General features: G+C 33.2%; 1 protein-coding gene and 1 long non-coding RNA gene across 3 annotated transcripts; both read right to left on the bottom strand.

Moving 5' to 3' along the window:
- Window positions 1-17: 17 nt before the first annotated feature.
- On the bottom strand, window positions 18-2,686 carry LOC120278438 (methyltransferase-like protein 22; the record flags this gene model as incomplete). The annotated part of the gene is given in 9 exon segments (XM_039285232.1): window positions 18-169; window positions 322-349; window positions 466-616; window positions 819-919; window positions 921-973; window positions 1,599-1,649; window positions 1,770-1,872; window positions 1,985-2,055; window positions 2,662-2,686. Coding segments are annotated over 9 exon segments (735 nt in total), but the record flags the coding sequence as incomplete, so codon positions are not given.
- Window positions 2,687-2,725: 39 nt separating this feature from the next.
- Window positions 2,726-3,695, bottom strand: LOC120278902. 2 transcript variants are annotated; one of them, XR_005541789.1, is made up of 3 exons: window positions 3,655-3,695; window positions 2,868-2,928; window positions 2,726-2,781 (listed from the first exon to the last, which is right to left on the bottom strand). It is a non-coding gene; the product is annotated as an uncharacterized LOC120278902 (long non-coding RNA). The 2 variants fall into 2 exon arrangements; XR_005541788.1 differs by having other exon boundaries at window positions 2,868-2,934; window positions 3,655-3,693.
- Between the last annotated feature and the right edge of the window lie 19,420 nt (window positions 3,696-23,115).

The raw sequence follows: 23,115 nt of genomic DNA, 5'->3' as shown, positions 1-23,115 counted from the left end.
CAAGGATTTGTCTTTCTCTACAAGACAGACTTTGAATGTGGTGTTTTGCGGTAGCATATCTTCCATATTTCAAGGTCCTTTCCTCTTTCATACTCTTTTATGTACTGTGGGATCTGATCGATATTGATCCGCTCACCGACAAAAACAAGGTTGAAATGTGCCATTAAGCCTAGCATATTCTGTTAAAGTTAAAATGGTGAGGTTCCACAATTGTGATGTATTCAGAGGTGGATCGTTTGTACCTTGTTCATCCTTTAAGTAGCTTTGAAGTGTTGATATCCATTGGCAACAATGTCGAGATCATCTAGAGTGAAATTATACCTCTTTTTCCAAAAGCCAAGTACAAAACCTTGTACCAAACATCAGAAACAAGAACAATTAATGCCCTGATCTTTTTGAGGTTTTTGCTTTTTATACTTATTGATTATTAATAAGAATGCCATTACTTGAAATTTGAGGCATTACCTTCTCAGAACCATGTGACATCAACTTCTCTACAATGTTGAAAAATGCATCGGTTAGTTCATCACTGTAAATTACATCAGCGGCAAAAAGCAGAGATGCACCCTCTGCTTCATCAACCTCCGACGCAGACCATGAGTACTTCGAACTGTTTCTAAACAAACCAGGATAAACCATCACTAATTATAAAAAGTTGATCAAATGTTCAAATTAGTGCTTCATGGATATGGAACATTTTCTGATATAAATCGAACTAACATCCAGTCTCATGTTGAGAACTTAGAGAATTGAAAAGAAAAAATTTATATATAATTATATACATATATCATGAAAAGCACAGCAGCTCAAAGGATCACCTCTGCTGAGCTTCTACATCAGATGCGCCAATTTTGGGTGCTATGACTCTCCAATCAAGTTCTCGAACAAGAACAGAAGATTCACAGTACTTGAGCGCACTCAGCATTGATCTGGACATTAATAGCACAATTATCCAGGACTTCAGTACCTGTATCTGCAAGACCGTACTAGCAGATCATAGAAAAGAAATCTATGAAACAGAAAACTGAAACTGTTGCAATTTACAGCAGCAAAGTCTGAAACTAAATGTGTGACATCAGATGATGCTTCCGAAAGAGAAGAATGAACCATTCAGTTACAGCATTACATATAAAATCTGAAATATATATATCTACACTACAGTTATAAATGAATCTATAATATGCACATATATCCCTTAAAGCATTACTAACTTTTCGGTTAGATATATAAGCTATCTGCATTTTACTAGCACTCTGAACTTCACTTGAACAATGTACTGATGAAGTGACCTTAAAATCTGTGTGTTTTCTTCATATTTTATACTAAAGCTTTGGTGAGTTCGTTAATGCCCAAACGATAAAGTTGGTAAACTAGAGAACCAGGACAGATGGTCACTTCTGCGGTTCTTTGAAAAATGGAGAACGCACAAAAAGTAGCTAAAATAAATAGTATAGGAAATGACCACAAACCATAAATTGGCAGTCCAAAAAGAGAACAAAATGTTAAAATAATTTCATTTAATTTTATATTAACACTAGCAATAATTCAGAGTGGGCAAGAAACAACTAATTTCAGTGCTGGGAATGAGAGTCAACTACCTGTGACAAAGATTGCCCTCAAAACACGTGCAAGTAGTATACCAAGCAACCCTGGCAAAAAGAAAACAAACTTTCACATCTACGCAAAACCACAGTACAAAATTAATTCAGAAAACACAAAAAATCCCTCAGTATTTAAAGGATGCATATCTACAAGAGATTCAAAATTACCTGTTCCAGCACCAAGTTCTACAGCGATCATGTCAACAAAGTCAGATGACATAAAACTTTTGTGCAGCACAAAATCTACTAACACCAAAGCCGCTTTCCACACCTGAAAGTTATGCAATATAACCAATAGAAAGGAAAATTAATTCTGATACATGCAGGGAGAAAGCAGTTTTTAACAGAATTTTCCAAAGATGAAAAGCAGCAGTTATCTTTACTTGCAATCCAACAAGGGGAAGTGATGATGTGATATTATGTTGGATAGTTACTCGATAGTTCAGGCATCTCTCTGTAGCCAGAGAAAGGAAGTAGCTCAATCATTATTGGAAACAAACAAAAATGACATATAATGCAACATTTGAGATGTAAAAGAATAATAATAACTCATTTTAACTACAAACTCAATAAATCATTACCATCAGATCTCAATATTCACCAAAAACATATGCATATGCCAGTTGTAATCAACTCAAACAGTCACAAGTGCATAAATGGAAATTTTCAACTAAATTTTACCATTTTCAAGCATAAGAGTAAGTGATGAACCAGAAATTAGAAAGCTCTGTAACCGTCTGAGGTGCACAATGTGAAACTAACCAAATTCATTGCATAGTTGATTCATACATAAACCTAATGTGAATGGTTCACCAATTTCCAGTATTCAATATGAGCAACGCTTTGAAGTTGCACAAGTTGCGGTAAGAATGCCCCCATTGAGCATAATTGTTTTCAATTGAAGTTCTCAGACAAAATGAGAAACTGTTATTTATATTAATTCATCATAAAACCTATGATATGTTAAATAAGATATAAATATATATATATATATATATATATATATAAGAAAGGAATAACCATCCAAGCAAGAAGCTGGATATCAATAATAAAAACATACTATTGTGATTCCTTCTTCTCCCTGCTTAAAAACAAGGTCACCATCTTTATCAAAATTAAGTTGCCCTCGAGGCATCTTCAACACAAACATGATCACCAACATCACATTGATTAAGCGCCGCTGACAATCAAAACCAGATGTATCAATAATCATTTTAAAAAATAAATATGACGCATTATAAAAAATCTAATTTAACAAAAACTTACAGCTTTCGCAAGTTGCATGATGATCACCATCCCATGCTACATTGGGTTGAAAAGCTGCCACCTGAAGCTGATCAGTACAGTTCCAAAGATCATAAAAATGAAAGTTTCAACCAATTCAACAAAATTAAATGAGAGAAAGAACAGATATTGCAAGTAAGTTACCACTCTTCAAAGTTCAAACTGATATTATTATACAAATAAAGTGTAACATGCACACATCTTATCACCATATGATGCCATGCATACTCTGATATAGGTAGCTAATTAAAATAGCTATGGAGAAAATTATGGACTATATAAATTACATTTATATATAGAGACAACAAACAAAGATCTGAAAATTGCTGAACAAAGCCAAATTTGTATAAGGCTTTTCCATTCAACAATTTAGCAGAGTCAAGATTATCTGATTATGTGGACTCTGCATTGATGTTGGGGGCCATGTGGATCATATTCTGTTTCAGCCAGATTCATGGAATTGTGAAATGTGCCCCTACTAACATTTGGCCACCTTCTTTCAACTGTAAGGGGGGCTCATGCAGTTAAACAATTCAACACTAATTTTCTGAATGTCAAGCATACACTCACTCCATTTGTGTTCCATTTTGATCAACAACATAAAAACAAACACATTAAAAAGAATAGCAATTGCAAAATTAGTTCAAAAAACCACAACAAGAATGCCAAGAAAAGTCTTTATTGAACATAAAAGCCTCACAATCAAAACAAACAAAAAAGGAAAAATCATGCATCACAAAAAAATCAAGCTACAATTGAATTCACAGACCTGTTGGAGGGGCAGTAAAGGTGAAGACAGATATATGAGAGCAGAGGAATGAGGAGGGCATCCAAGATGAACCTCGCTCATCACCTGCTCATCTCCTCCCTCCATTGAGATGAAAAGCTTGGTACTAAAGCTTAAAAATCTGAAAACTAGGTTTCCGGCGAAGGTTGGCAGCGTGTTGGGTGGATAAATAGAAGAGGAAGAAATTAGTGTGCTTTGAGAAATTTTACATTTTGTCCCCTAGAAAATGTTAAAAATTATTCTTTTTAAAGAAAAATTACAAATATGTAGCATCATCATTATGTGTGTTTTTATAGGATGATTTGTTATTAAAAAAAAACTACACATAATTTTATGGTAAAAATTTTTCCATTGTAAAGATAGAAAGTAAGGGATCATATTTTTTTTTTTTAAATTTTTTTCTTAATGAAATATGGACAAACCATAGGTGATGCACAAAAAGTAAAAGTTAATACTTTTAAATCACATATACTTTCATTTTACGTGTGTTAAAAATTTGAACACAACTTTTTAGCAAGATAGAAATACTCTACGTATTATATGGTGCCAATAACTCAAGTGGTTGTTAACCATATTTTTAAAAGTTTGCTATATTTTTTATTTTTATTTAAGTGGATGACTTTGGTTCTGTTTAAGTTAAACATTTTAGATGATGGTTAGGCACATATGAGGTTTTACTCACCTACCTTTGGTTGGCGAATAAGATTAGATGAGAGTGAGGAAAAAGTGAGAAGGTGAGAGAAAGAATGTTAATCAAGAGTTTAAACTTTTTAATCCCATCCAACTCTGCCCTATAAATAGTCATGAAGAATGAAACTCTTAGAGGGTGTTTGGTTCAGAGTACGATATATTACCACAAAGAATGTAGATTACCGTAATGAAGTTGGGAATGCTATATGACCAGGAATGTTGTGGTAATGTGTAATAACCATGTTTGGTTGGAAACTTATACTACTGGTAATCTTTCATTATCATGTTTGGTTCACAACAGTAATCACCTTGGTAATATTCCAAAATTCCCAAAATACCCTTTTATATCTAAAAATTTTTAAAAAATTTTAAATTTTCAAATAAAATAATTCTATAAATGAAAATAATTAAATTATAATTTAAAAAAATTAATTATTTGGCACATTTTTTTTGAAAATATTTTTTTCTCATTAAAAAAATGTTGATAAAAATTAATGAGGATGGATCATAATACAAAATTCTCGCTAATCTCACAATAGCATATATATCCTTTCAACTAGCTATTTTTAACAAAAAGCTCCACAGACACATATAAATAATTGGTAAAAATACAGGGAATGAAATATTAAAAAGTTTAAGCAACTAACATAATATCCAAGTTCTACATCCTGCTAACCTCACAATAGCATACATAATAAGTAGTTCAAATACTAGCACACACATAGTTTCACTCAACATACAACACACAATTTAAATAGTCATAAAACTCCATACACACAATAAATTAATTCTACTGGCAACCTCCTAAAACCCAAGTAACATATTCTTTCCTGCACTCATCTGGAAGTGAGAAGAAATATGACACTTTACTAGTGTCAGATACAATCAAGCTGCCAGCTCTGATCCTTTCCGATTGGGACAAACCTTCAATCTTGAGTAGCTCAGAAAAAACTTTTTCCTTTGAGTCTGCTTCATCGGCTAGAAACTGGAAACAATTAGCAAGCCTTGAAATGTGCTCTCCAGAACTATTAATCCAAGTTCCAATTGAGCTAACAGTGCTTGAGAACTCATCATTGGCAGTATCTTGCCCCAAGGATCGTTTACGCTTACTTTTCTTTACAGGTGCATCATGCCCTGTGATGTGGCAGTGGCATTAGCTGGGCTTGGGGGGATAGTTGCATTTTCTTCCCCATCTATTGTATTAATTTCATGTTCAAAGTGAACAAAAGCATCTCCTATGGATGGTTCAGTAGTTGTTGCAACTTCCTCATTTGCAATATCTTCTACAGCATCTGCTGGACCTTCAGCACCTTCCCCCGTGGCTCGATCTTTCCCAAATACTTGGCTCAACTCTTCTAGGAATGGAAAAGGCTTATTCCTTAGTCCAGCAGCTCCTGGGTGGCTCTGAAAACAAATAAAACAAATAAATAAATTATAAACATGGACAAGACATTTGTGACCAAAAATGATAAAAATCATACTAATGCATTTAGAACAAAATTACCTTTACCCATTCATTGAAGACATTAGCATCACATGTAATGCATTTTGCACTATCATTCCAACCAAAACCACTTGCATTTGGGCCTAACATCTCCTAAATGGCGTGGTATTGTCTTTTCCACAACTTGACCCTTGACTCAATATGTGGTGAGCCTTTGATATTAGAATCAGGTAGCTTTTCACGCATCCACTTTTCAAGTTGAGTCAAATAACCAGCACGAAATTGACCATTATCAGCCTTCCATTTACCAGACTGAGCAAGCCTAGTCAAACATTCAACTAACATGGAATCTTTTTCTATAGTCCAAACATGTTTGCTACCTTGTTTTGTTTGCCTCTTTCCATCTTTCGCATTTGTGTCAATCTCATCAACATTCACATTTTCAGCCATCCTATATCAAGAAAGGATATCAACAAAGAATACATACTAAAAACATCAACAATAACAATAAATATATCACACATGGCTAAACATATAGCATTTCATTTGTATCAATTACACAACAACAATGTGGAAACATTTAATTAAAACATATATTACACATGATTATACACATAATGTTACATTTTTATTGAACATATATTATCCTAGTTATGTTGGGCTCTACTATGTCTCCATTGATTAAACATATCAACTGCTAAATTAGCACGCCATGTTGTCCAAACATCCGATGTTTCAACAAAAGTAATTCTTTTCACCATCTAAATCTTCTTCTACAATGTCTTCACCAATTGTTTTCTTCTAAGGGATCAATAAGCATTTTCCTCCTAATATGATTGTGTAGCAATGCACAAGCAGAAATGATCCTACATTGTGTCTTTACAGGATAGTATGACCTTCCCCTTAAAATTGCCCACCGTCCCTTTCAATAGGCCAAAGCATCTCTCGATTACATTTACTAGCAGAAAGAGTGCTTGTAGTTAAAGAACTCTTCGGGGTGGTGGGTTGGCTACCTTGCCTCCAATCATTTAAGTGATACCTTTGTCCTCTATAAGGGGCAAGAAACCCTTCTCCATTTGGGTATCCAGCATCACACAAATAATAATAATCTACAACCATGTTAAAGGTTGTTAGTGTTTTAACACAACCATTTATTTAAATCTACCTATACCAATCATTTAAATAGTATACCTTGCGGGACACTTAGCCCATTTCTCCTAGAAATTGCATCACGTAACACTCTAGAATCAGCCGCTGAACCCTCCCACCCCGGTAGAATGTAAATAAATTGCATGTCTTGGGAGCATGTCTTGGGAGCACACACCTAAAACATTAGTGGCAATCTCATTTTTTCTTGTTCGATATCTAGGCTTGTCAATTGCTTGGACATTTACTTTGATGTATGTTCCATCTAAAGCCCCCAGACAATTCTATAAAATTGCCAAATGTTAGTATACATAGCACATTTTTTAAAGTAAATTTGAACAATGTAATTTTTTTTTTTTGTTTTTACCTTGAACCATCGCCACCTTTCATCAATTGAGTTTTTCACTGAACTGGTTCGGGTTTTTTTGAGTAAAACTTCATGACATTTTTAAAAATTGCATTTAAAAACTCCTTTAAAATGCCGACTTATTGTCTCTCCAGATCTAACAAATTCTCTTTTTGCTACTCTATTTTTTTGGTCATGTGAAATGGTATATAGGAAAGATGCAACCATTTCTTCAATACACATGTTTCTAGTGTCTACTAGTTTTCCACTTGTGGAAAGCAAATCACATAGAGAATGAAATGCCCTGCGATCCATACGGACACTCTCAATGGAAGCTAGGTCACTCTCAAAGACCAATCTATATAAATTGACACTTCTTATTAATTGCCTACTTGATCTATCATAGGCAATCTGTTTCCTCTTTCTTCTATGCCTACGCTCTAAGGCAATGACGTACATCAATATTGCTAGTTTATTCATCATCTCCGCATACATATAAGCTATGGTGACCAACAAGCACAAATTATACGGAGAGAAAAGATCCATCTACACAAAATAAAATAAAATAAAATAAAATAAACAACATAAGAGAACTAGCTAACAACAAATAATACTATTTAACAATTCAAATACATGAAAACTAAGTATTTTCAAATAATAAATTGAACACTGAATATTATACATCTAATTTTTCAAAGAACCAAGGATTTGTATCTTAATTGCAAACATATGCAGTCCAACTTTACATATATTATATGTTGGATAGAAAAATACACACAAAAGAGATAAAAGCATGGTGTATAGGAGAAATAAAAACTTTTTCAATTCTAAGGAAAAAACATATATATATATATATATGACTTATCTTGAAGTCCAACTATATCTATAGAATAATAAAACTTCTCATTTTCCCAAACACCATAGTCTTTATTAATTGCAACTCACCATCTCATTAGCTAAACAACACTTCATTAATTCTAGGTACCACTTTCATAATTAAGTTTAATTTCCAATATTATAAATGCACTGTGATTTTGTACGTGTAGTATTGACATCAAGAGAAGTGCTTTCATGTGGTCAAAACACATGCAAATTCAAATGTTAGGTTTAATCTTATGTTAAGAACTCTATAAGCTCATGATAATTAATTCTTCAGAAAATTAAACATATAACTTCAAATTCAAGCACTGTCTACTTAAAAAGTTGTTCATTAATTTATTGATATAAAACAATTGATCACATCCACCTCATCCTGATATAATATTCTGCTTAAGAATATTTAATTAATTGAAATAAGACTATTATCTCAAGTATCATAATGAAAAAATAACTCAATGAGTATAATACATAGAAGCATGTATTTATGAGAAAATTTGATAAGAGTGTTAGATAAAGAGTTCAATAGCAACCTCAAAACATAGAAAGAAAAAAACAAAGAAAAAGGTTAGGAACTTCATCAGCAAAAAGAACCTGTTATGCTTGTGTTATGTAAAAGGAAAAGAATGTAATAATAAAAAGAAGAAAAATCAAATAAAGAGGGAAAATATCTTTGTTGTGCTTGGCTGGATGCAGGAAAAACAATGAAAAGAAAGGCAAGTAAATGAAGAAAAATTTCAACACTAAAGCTTCACCTGAGGAAAATACCAGCACTTGATGGAGAAGGCTGCGTAATGGAGGTGGTGGCTCAGATGCTATAGTTGACGCCGATGATGGTGGAAGAGGCTGTATGACGTTGGAGGAGGTGGCTGTTGGAGGTTGGGTAACTATAGAGGAGGTGATTGCCGGAGGGGCGTGATGGTGAGAGAGGTGGTCCCTGGAGGGCGGCCACAGTGGAGGAGGTGGGTCATCGGAGTATGGTGTGTTTGTGGAGGAATTAGGGCTTCATCAGTGTTAAGAGAGGGTAAAGAAAGAATTATGTTTGAAGATTGAGGGCAAAGATGGAATATTTTTTTATATAAGATTACCATGATAGTGGTAATCTGGATGGACACCTATTTTGGTGGTAATCTGATTACCAAGTTATTTGGTAATATTTCACTATTGGTAATCTCACATTACCGTCGACATTATCGATGCTACAGTAGTAAACATGATAATCTATCCAGATTACCACTTGATTCCCGGTAATTTGAAAAGATTACCGCGAACCAAACGCCCCCTTATTGTATAAGGGGAAGAAAGTGGGAGTGATGGAAAAGTGAGAATGTGAGAGAAAATTAATTTCTTTTAGAGTTAGTATAAGGGTTTTTCACGTATTATCTGTGTCTTTTATTTTTTGAGCATTATTTTTCTGTCATGACCTCTACTCTATTCGGTCCCTCGCATTTTTCATAACATGTTTCATTTTTTAAAAACAATTACATCTTACCAATTATAAATACGGTAATTTTATCCAATAAAATTTAGAAGTAGATGGTGATTTAAACTACAATCACTAAATTTTGTATCTGTGTCTTTTATTTTTTTTCAGCATTATTTTTTATTTTTTTGTTGTGACCCTACTCTATTCGGTCCTACATTTCCATAGTAGGTTATATTTTACAAACAATTATATTTTATCAATTATAAATACGGAAGTTTTATCCAATAAAATTTAAAAGTAGATGGTGATATTAGCTACAATCACTAAATTAGAATTTCATGAAATATACTAAATATTTTATAGATTAAAAAAATAATGAAATAGTTATATATTTTGGATAGCATGTATCTGAATGAAACATATTCATAAAACATGAAAAAACAAAGACAAAATACTATATCATCTTGAATGGGAAAACATAACTCAGACAAGGAGATTCTCAAGTCTCATACATGGGCCTCTTGTTGTTTGGAATCCAAGTTAGTATTAGTATCTAAGGAGTGCAAGAGGTTTATGTCGAGACTTCACGAAGTTATACCAAGATGTATCAAATGTGTGCGAGAGCCAAGATGGTCAAACTACACATACACTTGAAGCCATGTGGGGGCCGAAAAACAGGAGTGCCACACTTGAAATCTCATACATAGAGCTGCAGACTGCGAGCTTGGCTCGACGCTGCCCTGCCCGCCAATAAAAATGGGCGGGTTGGGTTGAGCTTTTATAGGCTCGCCTGAGGCTGGGCCTAACGGGTCAACCCGCTGGTCGCTGGGTGAGCGGGCGCCCGCTTCTAATATATATATAATATATTTTTATATAATATATATATATATTGATATTGACATATTATTAAGGATTTAAATTAAAAAATAAATAAATAATTTTAATGAAGTTTAATATGCATTTAATTATGTTTTTAAAAAGAAATACGGAGATAACAAAACATTTTTAATGACTTGTTGATTTTTGATGAATATTATGATTGTAATGGATGTTTTTATTTTTTGTGCTTTGTTAATTTTGTTAAATTTTTGTTGATTAGTAATGGATGAATGTTATAATCAGTAATAGATGTTTTATCTTGTGGTTTGTTGTTGTTTTTTAAAAATTTTTGTTGATTGTAAATTTATAATAGTGTTTTTATTTAGAGATTTTTGTAATTATTGTTGATTTTGTTAGGTTTTGAATATTATAATGGATGTTTTTTTATTTTTGTTAATTATCGCATGTTTTTAATTTTTTTAATTTAGTTTTTTTATGAATTTATAATGAATGTTTTCAATGTTTCATATATTACAACATTTATAAAAATAAAATAAATTAATTATTTTGATTTTTTGGCGGGCCGGACCGCCCCACCCCGCCAAATGGCGGGTTTTTGAGTGGCCACGGGCCGCCCTCACCCACCTGCCCGTTTTGACTGCTCTACTCATACATGAGGTGCTTCTTGTTTGTAATCTAACTTAATATAAGTAATTGAGGAATGTAAAGATGTGTTTGATATGCAATTAAATACAACACAAAAGCAAAGATCTAATACAGAGTATAAGTAGTTATGGTACAACATAACCTCTTGTACTATACTATGCTTGATATTTTTATGAACAACACAAAAATTTTTTGTGTTGTTTCTCTTTTGATTTATAAAGTACTAAACAAAATATGTAAAATTACTATGATATTTTTTACAATAAAGAACTTCACAAGTAAATTTTAAAGTTTTTCTCATTTTCAATATTAACATGATTAAATTTTTTATAATTAATGTCACACCCACCCCTCCTACCGAGGTAAATGTGGCACCCATCAGTTAAAAATTCCTTTTTAACTGGAAACCTGACACCTCTCGTGAAACCAAATCGGACTTACAAATTACAATTTATAACTTTTACACCAATCTGTAGGATTCAAATACATAAATACAACAAATATAATAACTCAAATTTGTGGGTACAACTCGCTACAAGATCACGATACCAACAAATATAAAGAAAAGTATGGGACCCACTGCGCAGTCTTGGACTTAACCCCCGACTAGCTCTAAACTTGAACAGCAGATCTAGGGTCTTGCTCCTGCGATACTAAAGACATTCGATTGGTCGGTAGTGGCTTAATAATTTCAAATATTCAAATACGATGATATATAAAATATATAAATACCAACTTCTCAAATAATTTTTCCAACTTTTCCAAAATACCAGAATTCTAGCAAAATACATTTTTTAAAGAACTTTTGAAACATAAATTCATCACAAATCAATATCAAATCAATTTTCTAAGAAAATCCAAATTGTTGTGAGAGACGCCTCCTAAGAGCGGCAATTTGAGCCGCTTCCCCTCATCACAACCCAAAAATAACAAGTAATATAAAAAAATCCATTCTCAATTCCACGACTGGAAAAACTCTCCCCACTTAGCCGCCGTCGCGACTAGGGTTGGGAGCCGCGAAGTCTTCGCACCCTCGAGCGTTGGCCCATCGGTCCCCATGTGGTGACTCTAGGGATCCCGATGTATAATCCAATCGTGGGCTCTACGCTCCCACCGATCCGGACAAATCAACACTCAGTCCACCACGCCACCTCTAAAGGGCGGCCCGTGGGGACCCACTCTCGCAGTGAGTCGGGCCTTAGCCCGCCGTCGCCCATCCAAAACCAACATGTAAATACAGCGAATAAAACAATCAGTATAAATCACATCATAGGGATCCTTATCCGGGACAAGCATTCACATCACGAAAAATAAACATCATTTCCACAAAGCCAATGTCAAAAGTATAACAATGCATAAAACCAGTAAAATCCAAATCCATGATACCATTCCTATTCGAGGAATGAAAACCAATTCCACAAATATTGTTGGTAAAACATTTTAATACGGGCACATGATTTCACAAATCATTCCAAATCAAAAGCATATGTAACCAAAAATACATGAATTGAATAATTAAATCACATATACATGTATTTTTCACTATTCACAAATCACGTATAATTATACTGAAAACCGATGTATCAATACGATTGTCGGGAGCGTCAACAAAGAAGTAAATATACGTATACCTCAACATTATACGCCAATTAAACATGATAAAAAGAAATACTTAAACAATTATTTCCAAAATACTAGTTATTAAACAATTATTTCAAAATAATAATAATTAATCAATTAAATAATAGCCACTACCAACTCACCTGGTGTCCTTGGGTTCCTTGCTAGACCTGGAACTCCCTTCCAAGACTGAACAACACCTAACAAGAATAATAATATAAAAATAAATACTACATTTAAACTCAAAAGAAAATACGAAAACAATAATAGACTCTCTATTGGACCCATTCACTCCAATCGGTTAAAACCCGACCTTGCATAATCCAACTGGCTTTCAATTGTATTTAAACAAACTCAGTTTAGGCTAAACACTGCTGAATCAATCTGAACCAATCTCAATTCCATTGAACCAAGCTCAATTGCACTGAACCAAGCTTAATTGCACTGAACCAAACTCAATCAAACTGAACCAGCTTGAACCAACTCAATTCTTATTCAAAATCCATTGAACCAACTTGGTTCAGTCCAAAACCCTTAACCCAAATCAACTGAACCCAAACCCAAACCATCTCAACTTGATTTGATCAAGCCCAACTTAACCAAATCAATTCAACTCAACCAAATCAATTTCAACTTGGTTTGATCCAACCAAATCAATTTGGTTAAACCCAACAAATCAATTCAACCATCTTCATTAACACCTTAATCATCATCATCATCATCAACTTAATTAATCAAACCAAACCCTAATCTCGGTGCTACAGTAATTGCTACGTAATTCCGGGAACCCTCATCTCCATTTCAAGCGATTTTCAACTCGAATACGAGGTTTTTCTAAAAACAATTTCATACACTCATCATCTACAATAATTAAACATGCTTTTTCAACCCAAATAAATCATTTTTCTTCATCAAATCCACCAAATACACACACACATACATTCAAGTATACCAATAAATAAATCATCACAATACTTACCAAACAATACTTCATCCTATTCTCCCTCCATCAAGCACAAAGCTCCATCACTCCCATTTTTTTTTTCTTTCTTTTCTTTTTTTTTTTTAACTCACGGTTTACTGTAGCAGGAAAGAATGAGAAGGAGATGAAGAAGATGAACACTCAAGAGTCTAGATTTTTCTCACAATGAAGTTTTTCAGCCAAAATTTACATTTAGTCCCTCAAAAAACTTAACTTCTTACAAGTCAGTCCCTGCAAAAACTCACAAATGGTCCCTGAATTATGAAAATAGTATTCTCAAAAAGGTCCTTGGAAACTATCAAATGGTCCCTGAAGTATAACACAATATTTCAAAAAGGTCCCTACCGCCTTACCTTTCAGTCCTTGGTTTCCAGGAATATTTTATATCAATCCTTTTTCTATTACTCTTTAACCCAAAAATCTTTTTAAAAACTTTTTACACTTAAGTCCCTTATTCAGTCCACTTGGGGTTTTTCAACAAGACTACTGCAGAAAATTTCTATCAGAATCGTAGTAATACCTCGAATATATTTTCCAACAGATATGTAAAGGTTCAGGGTATTACAATTAATCAATTTTTAAATCATAATTATATTTTTTAAAATTTTCAAAATATATATACAAATATTTTTTTACTAAAAATACATGATAAATTATGTAAATATGTCAACAAGCTAAACAATAAAAGTTTTACTATATAATCTTATTAAATATAATATAATCTATAATCTATATAACCTAATTTATAATTAATAATCTTATTAAATCATAATTATATATTTTTTATATTATATATACTAATTTAAAGAAAATTAAGTTTCCAAAAAATTAATTTTTGTAACTTTTTTTTAACTATATAAACTAATTTATAAAATGTTAAGAGGTTCAATAATAAAATTTGCAAATATGATTTTAAATTTAAATAGAAGAAAAACAATAAAACAAATATATAATTTAAATTTAATTATTAACTTTGAACTTTAATAGATTGATGATTTGTTTATTCATGGATATAGATATAAGAAGATTTATATTTATTTTTTATATAATTTTAACTTTTAATTTAGCATCCATGTGAAAATATCAGACAAATATGAATTTGCAAAAAGAGGATGAAGCTTTGTGGCATCAGAATGAGAAACATTAATTTAGATATGTATCCAAGTAAATAATTAAATAAATAAAATATATGGGAAAGAAAGGTAGACACAAAACCTAAATTAAAAAAGCCTCATCCTACCATTATTTGTTTGAAAAGATTCCATTGTATAGAAATTAAATGCTAATTCAGATGAAATACATCTCTTTTGCATTAAAAGAAATTGTATAATGTTCAAATTGAAATGAAAACACAAATAGCATTAGGAAAACTATAAATATAGCAATATAATTATAAATCAATCATAAATATCATTAAAAACTTAAATACTTGAAGAAAATAAATTCCAAAAAAATCTATAATCTCAACAACGCATATCTTTCCAACGTGAATCCTTAACCAATATCTCCCTCGGAGTCCCTAAATACTCTAAAATTTCAGAGAGGCCTTAAAATCTTAGAGAAACTAGAGAGCAAAAAATATATAAGGGAGGAAAAGAGAGGGAGAGGGAGAGGGAATGGGAGAAGAGGACTGTGTAAATGAGGAAGGGCGTCGCCGGAGGAAGAGAATGAGATGCAAGGTCAAGGACTTGAGTGTCGTGGGATGTGGTATGCCATGATTGTAATTTTTATTTGTTATTTAGGGTAATTTAGCCTTTTAGTTGTGTTGTAAGATAGAATTTTTATACGTATAAAAATTTTATCCACTTGTGCTGTACTTTGATAACCTTTTGTGTTGCACTCTCAACCTATTGACAAATCAAATAAGGAAACAAAAGAACTCGTGTTGTGTTATACCTCAGAATTAAACTTTGTGTATCAAACGGGCTCTAAAATTGTTATGTGTGAAACTTGACATAGTTATACCAAGATATATCAAATGTGTGAGAAAGCCAAGATGGTCAAAATACACATGTGAATGGGAGCCATGTGGAGGCCAAAAAACAAGTGCGAGCAAAGTGCCACATGGGAAATGAAAATGATTAAGACATGCAAGGGTGCAGAGCCACACATGGTTGAAACACTCACATTAGAACACGAATTGGTCAGGACAAATACAAGTGTTGCGCTACACCTGATGGAGGGTCGAGACAGATGGTGTAATGAGACCAAGACACATTATAACATCCCCGAAATTAAAAACCCTTGACTAAATACAAAATTAAAATTTTCTATTGTGCATATTTACATTAAAATAGTATAATTATTATATAAGGACATTTTAAATAGTCATCAATGCGGTATAGGGTTGAAATAAAAATAAAATAAATGCTGGGGTTACGTGAATAGGCTTTTTTTTAAAATATTATAAAAAAAAATATTTACTAAATTACGCATGTTTGGGATTATTTACCAAAATATGCAAGTTGGTGGAAAACGGGAAAACTTTCCCTGTTTCCAGCTTTTTTTTATTTTTTTATTTTAAAATATAGAAAACGGGAGATTAACTCCCGTTTTCCCTTTTTTTTAATTAAAAAAAAAACCTCAAACGGATAATGCCCTCTCATTGGTTGCTGTTAAATTTTTAAAATATTCTTCACAATGGCCTCTCCTTGGCTTCTTCGCTAATGCCTTTATAAAAAAGCAAAAACAGAACACTGAGCCATAGCCACTTTAGTAACGGATATAAATTTATCCGTTGAATTATTTTATTATTATTTTTTCTTATATAATACCCACTTCATGCTATCTCCCCTTCCATTCTCATTTTCTCCCATTTTAATCTTATTTCAAGTTCTAATTGTACGGGTGTTTTATACTTACACGTATACGGGATTTTTGTTGATAATTTTCGATGGCGTTTTTAAGATTACAAAGTAATCACATTTCATCCATTTTGTCAAAAAAGGTAATATTTTTGTATACTTAGATAACGTTGAAATTAATTATTTATTAATAATTATATTAAGACATTAGTTTCACATAATAATTTTTTATGTCATAATTATTAATCGTATTAATAATTATCTTATTAGCGGCCGAAGCATGTTTAATTAGATAACACACTATATTTTTAGGGTAATTTTTTTATTAATAATTGTATTATGTCATAATTAATTATTGTATTAATAATTGTTATATTAACCTCGAAGCATGTTTACTTAGATAACCTAGTATATTATTTGGTTATTTTTTTATTAATAATTGTATTAAGTCATTATTTTATATTAATGATTGTATTATATCATAATTATTAATCGTATTAATAATTATCTTATTAGCGCCCCAATCATGTTTAATTAGATAACCCACTATATTTTTAGGGTAATTTTTTTATTATTAATAATCGTATTATGTCATTAGGTTTTATTAATAATATGTATGTATGTCATAATTAATTATTGTATTAATAATTATAATATTAACCTCGAAGAATATTTACGTAGATAGCCTAGTATATTATTTGGTTATATTTTATTAATAATTGTATTAAGTCATTATTTTATATTAATGATTGTATTATATCATAATTATTAATCATATTAATAATTATCTTATTAGCACCCCAATCATGTTTAATTAGATAACCCACAATATTTTTAGGGTAATTTTTTTTATTATTAATAATCGTATTATGTCATTAGGTTTTATGAATAATTTTATTATGTCATAATTTATTATTGTATTAATAATTGTTGTATTAACCTCGAAGAATGTTTATTTAGATAACTTAGTATATTATTCGGTTATTTTTTATCAATAATTGTATTAAGTCATTATTTTATATTAATAATTGTATTATGTCATAATTATTAATCGTATTAATAATTATCTTATTAGCACCCCAATCATGTTTAATTAGATAACTCACTACATTTTTAGGTAATTTTGTTTATTATTAATAATTGTATTATGTCATTAGGTTTTATGAATAATTTTATTATGTCACAATTAATTATTGTATTAATAATTGTTATATTAACCATGAAGCATGTTTATTTAGATAACCTAATATATTATTAGGTTATTTTTTATTAATAATTGTATTAAGTCATTATTTTAGATAACCTAGTATATTATTAGGTTAATTTTTTATTGTATTAATAATTGTTATATTATGGCCGAAGCATGTTTATTTAGATAACCTAGTATATTATTAGGTTAATTTTTTTATTGTATTAATAATTATTATATCATGGCCGAAGCTTGTTTATTTAGATAACCTAGAATATTATTAGGTTAATTTTTTATTAAAAATTATATTAAGTCATTAGTTTATATTAATAATTGTATTATTTCATAATTATTAATTGTATTAATAATTATATTATTAGGTTAGATAGATGATGTATTACATAAATAACACACCAATGTTTATGGTTTACTCTTCAATCATATTTAATTTTTCGTGTCTTATATTTTTTTTTCAAGTCAACCTATTTTATTTTTTCATTTAATATAAAATTGATTAATTTATAACTTTCTACAGCCTGATCTGGTTCTTAGGTGTAGACATGTGTCTATCGTAGAGCCTCCTCCAGAAATCATAAGCCTTTTAAGAGAAGCCGGGTTTTATCATGCGACTCAAATTCTTAATTTCCGAATTGATGCCGCTCTTGTGAGTGCATTAGTGGAGAGATGGCGGACTGAAACACACAAGTTCCACCTTACATGCGGTGAGACAACAATCACGTTGGAAGATGTGTCGCTATTACTTGGCTTGCCCATTAACGGCCATGAAGTCATCGGACAGACTTCCGGCTTAGGAAGTGATGTCTGTGCAGAGTTGCTCGGAGTGGTCCCACCGGCGGAGCAAAGGAAAGGTCAGAGTATAACTTTAACGTGGCTTGAGGAAATATTTGGCATGTTGTCATACAATGCAGGTCAACGACAAATAAAATGTTATGCACATGCCTATATCCTAAGGCTTATCGGTTGTGTCCTCATGCTAGATATATCTCAAAACAAGGTTCATCTGAAGTGGTTACCGCTTCTGAGGAATTTTACAGAAGCAGGAAGATATTGTTGGGGTTCAGCATATCTAGCAATCCTATACAGGTCTTTATGTTGTGCATCCAACAAGGATATGAAAAATATTAGTGGATCTATGATATTACTTCAATTATGGGCATGGTACAGGATTTCAAGTATATCCCCTCGAACCCGTGCTATTGTATCCTTTTCCTCGGCTCGTAGGTGAGAGCAAATTAAATTGATGATTCATTTTACACTTAATTATAATTCATTAAAATTATAATTCATTCTCATTTTTAGGTGAGCGCACATTGAAGTGGATGATGATAGCCGCAGCAACAAGCACAATGTGAAGATATATTGGCAGTTACTAGATCGGTTAGAGATGCAACAGGTAATGTTATTAAAAAACTGATAATTCATACACATATTTTAGGTATTAATAATTGTTGATTATTTGGTAAATAATTTTGAATAGTTTATATGGCGGCCTTATGATTCGAACGAGATAATCGCACAAGTACCACAGGACATTTTCGCGGATAGACCTTTATGGACTGCGTTTACATCATTGATTTACTTCGAAGTTATTGAGTGGCACCAAGCAGATCGAGTGACAAGACAATTTGGCTTCGCCCAAAGTGCTCCTCTCGATCCAGTTTGCATTGGACCGACCCATGATCATGATCTTCATGGCAGAATTGACACAGATTGGGCATTGATGCACAGAAGATGTATTGGATATTGGAGAGATAGAGCGTCACGTTGCCTCAACCTCCATGTTCCTGCCGGGAATAACGCAATATCGGTGGAATATTATGACTGGTATACTACTAATACCATACTATTTTTATCGACAGATCAGGACTTGTTGGATCCTTGTACGAGAGGGAACACTCTTCCAGCGCCTCTCAAAGCGTTTCCAACAGTAGTTGTAGATGTGCCACCACCGAGTCCTCCTGTACGAAGACGTCATCGGCATAGTTCTTGGGTCGAACACGACGAGGCACATATTCCTCGACACCCACATCACGAAGGGTACTAGTTATTTCACTCATCATATGATATCAACATTACTCGATCATCTCATCTCCATGGATTTCCTCCAGTTGAGCCCAACAGATACTCGGTTGATTTCGGGATGGACTTTGTGCGGAATTTATTTGAGTATCAACCTCATCATCCACCTATGGAACTTGGACAATCTAGTCATTCAACTTCATTTCGGCAACAAGACTGGGAATCACCCCCAAACCCTTCGTACTTTGCTGCGAACCTGAACACTCTAGCCTCATCAATACACGATTCGGATGAATCATCTGATGATGACCCGCCAGCCGAGCAAGCACGAAGAACTAGGCCACGAGGACTGCCCGACAGAAATATCCATCCACCTCAATATTTTACTGAGAGATGGCAGCGTAGACGGTAGAGTAGACTCTTGAATTAGTTTTTCTTTATTGTGTGCACAAAACTATCTGTAATATTTTTTTGCTTGGTGTTCTATGTTGTGTATTTTTTTAAATTTACTTTTTCTTTACATTTGTTTTTTCTTCATATGCTTTAACAAAAGGCTTTAATGATAAGACATTACATGTTATAATTATATGGAAGGCTTACATCATTAAAACATTACAACAAAAAAGACATTTAGAGTACATTACGACCGACTACTTGAACCGGCAATGTTGGGACAATTTCGGCGACTATATCCTTCGTTGCGACATAAACCACAATGTTTTCGCTGAACACCTTTCCTAATATCCATCTCATTATGAATCCTTGTAGATTTTGATCTTCCTTTCGTTAGTCTTCTCATCGTAATATTAGGACGTAGACGTGGACCATTATAAGGGTTCCAATATCCCTCATTTGATACTGGCTCAAACTCTTTACGATATACATTAGAAAACTATTTGAAGCCTATACACGTTGTCAACATACTCCTCCCAATGTAGATGAATATGAGAGCATGCTGCAAGGACATGCCGACATGAAAAATATAATGTCTGAAAAGCACCACAGTCACACCAATGTGATCTTAGGTTGATGCGAAAAGTGCTAGCTTGTCTCCCACATTGCGGGGGTGACATCTCATCTACCATGAATGACTTCTCTTCACGGTCGAATTGACGAACGTATAAGCTGGATGCTGCTTGTTGATTTTCTTGGATTACCTTCATTAATGATTCTGAGAAGATAATGCCAGATGTAATATGAGCGTGCACCTGTACACCTTTCCTCACAAACAACTCGGCAAGTCGGAAGTACGTTGATTTAACCATAGCTGTTATAGGAAGGTTTCTTGTTCCCTTGAGCACTGAATTAACACATTCTGCGAGGTTGGTTGTCATGTGACCATACCTTCTCCTTTCTTTATCGAACGCTTGAGCCCACTTCTCCCACGGTATATTATCCAACCATCTCGTCGCCTCTGCATCGTTGTCCCATAGTAAACCATACTAGTAGTTAAAATCATGAATGGTTTTCGAATAACCTGCAACAATGAACTTAAAAAGTTAAGATAACTTCAATAATTAACAACAATGTAAGAGTTAGATTAAAAAAATTTTAATCTTGTAACTTGTCAATATTGACAACTTTACGTTGTATTTCTTTGTTTCTGAAACGACGCATGAAATTGGTCGAGATATGTCTAATGCAGTAAACATGGTACACACGAGGAGCACTCATCTGATGGCCAAGTGATCTAAATGATGATTTGATAGATTCATGGTGATCAGATATAAAGCATATTCCTTCTTGTGGTGTTACACTGGAACATAAGTTGCGCAAGAAGAAAGTCCATGCACCCAACGTCTTTCCTTCCATGATGGCAAAACCAATCGGCAGGATATTTTTATTACCATTTTGTGCGATTACCAACAACAAAGTGCCTTTATATTTGCCATAAATATGGGTGCCATCTATCTGGACGACCGGTTTGTAATATTTGAAAGCCTCCACGCACGCGGGGAAGCTCCAGAAAACTCTATGAAAGATTCGAGTATCACGTACTAGGTAAGGTCCATAGTATGCTGCCTGGGTCTTGAGATCAACTATTGTCCCAGAAACAAACTGCTGTAATGCTGATAGCCATCTTGGTAATTCGTTGTAGGACTCCTCCCAATTGCCAAATGCTACTTCAACAGCTTTTTGCTTAGCTATCCATACTTTCCTATATATCGGTGTATATCCGTATCGATTCTTGATCTCCAATATTAAAACCGATAAATTGATGCATGGCTACTGTTAGACTAGTGCTTGTATTTGGCGACAAATCATGTTTGAATCCAGCTTCAAATGATCCTGGAAGATCATTACTGATGAACACGTGTGAGGCCCAGTGTACTCTGTAATTTCCCAAAGCTATCTCCGCTTGCTGTAGGATGCACGAACCCTCCAAATGCACCCATCGCCATATGACTTACATTTACTGGAGTATCGAGTCGGATCAGACTCAATAACTTTGTTTTCGACAGATTTAAGTAAGCAGTAATGCTTAATTGTGCTTATAGCATCATCTTTGCTTCGAAACCTTATGCCTACATGAAAATCTCCATTTGTTTTTGCTCCACTTAATGTGCCGGCATACAATAAAGGGTACTCTGAAAATTCTTGTGCAGACATTGCTTCCAAATCAAGGGTCCGCATATGTGCTGGAGGCTCCATTGGTGCCATCGTAAAAAATATGGCCGGTCATTAGAACGTCTTCAAAATTGCATTCTTCTAACTGAATGTCATCAACACTTGCTTTAGTGTCTTCCCCAAAGTTGTCACCATCGTCGTCCTCATCGTCTCCACTGGATCGGCCATATTGACTGAATTCGGTTTCATGAGTATCATGAAAAGAACTTGTTCCGCCTTTGTAGATGTTGTGAATTAGTAAAATAAATATTGGGTGGTGGATCATCTTGTGCCCTCCACTCCGGTAATGAAATCCTCTCCCATCTCATATTGCTTTGAACTTTGTCATCTGGGGCAGTTTGTTGTTGGGAAGGAGCACCCTCGAAAGTTGCAGTGCTGAACTCCACGTACAATTCAATAATGCCAATATCTGGATTTCTTTTGTGGCAGTTGATCATCATCCAAACATCTCAGTCATTATGCAATTTGAATGACCGATAGTAAATCTTGCCGGATCCCGAAGAAATTGGGAGCCGATATTTGATACATGAAACTCCTTAGTTGTCAGCAGTCTCAATGCTTTCTTCAATTGATCTCTTTAAAAATATGATTGATCCTCCGACGAAAATATAATTGTGTTTTCACTAGTAGTGATTGAACCATTGTAGTAAACCAATACAAGTGAAGTCTCTACCATTGTTGAAGACAAGAAGAAGAAGTATGGATGAGTGAGTTGAAAGAGAGTAAATAGTGTGCAAGAGTGAAAATGAGCTACTAATGTTGGTTTA

This window comes from Dioscorea cayenensis, chromosome 16, assembly GCF_009730915.1.
Source record: "Dioscorea cayenensis subsp. rotundata cultivar TDr96_F1 chromosome 16, TDr96_F1_v2_PseudoChromosome.rev07_lg8_w22 25.fasta, whole genome shotgun sequence".
Classification (NCBI taxonomy): domain Eukaryota; kingdom Viridiplantae; phylum Streptophyta; class Magnoliopsida; order Dioscoreales; family Dioscoreaceae; genus Dioscorea; species Dioscorea cayenensis.
The sequence above is the reverse complement of the archived record's forward strand: the minus strand, read 5'-3'. Positions and strand labels throughout refer to the sequence as shown.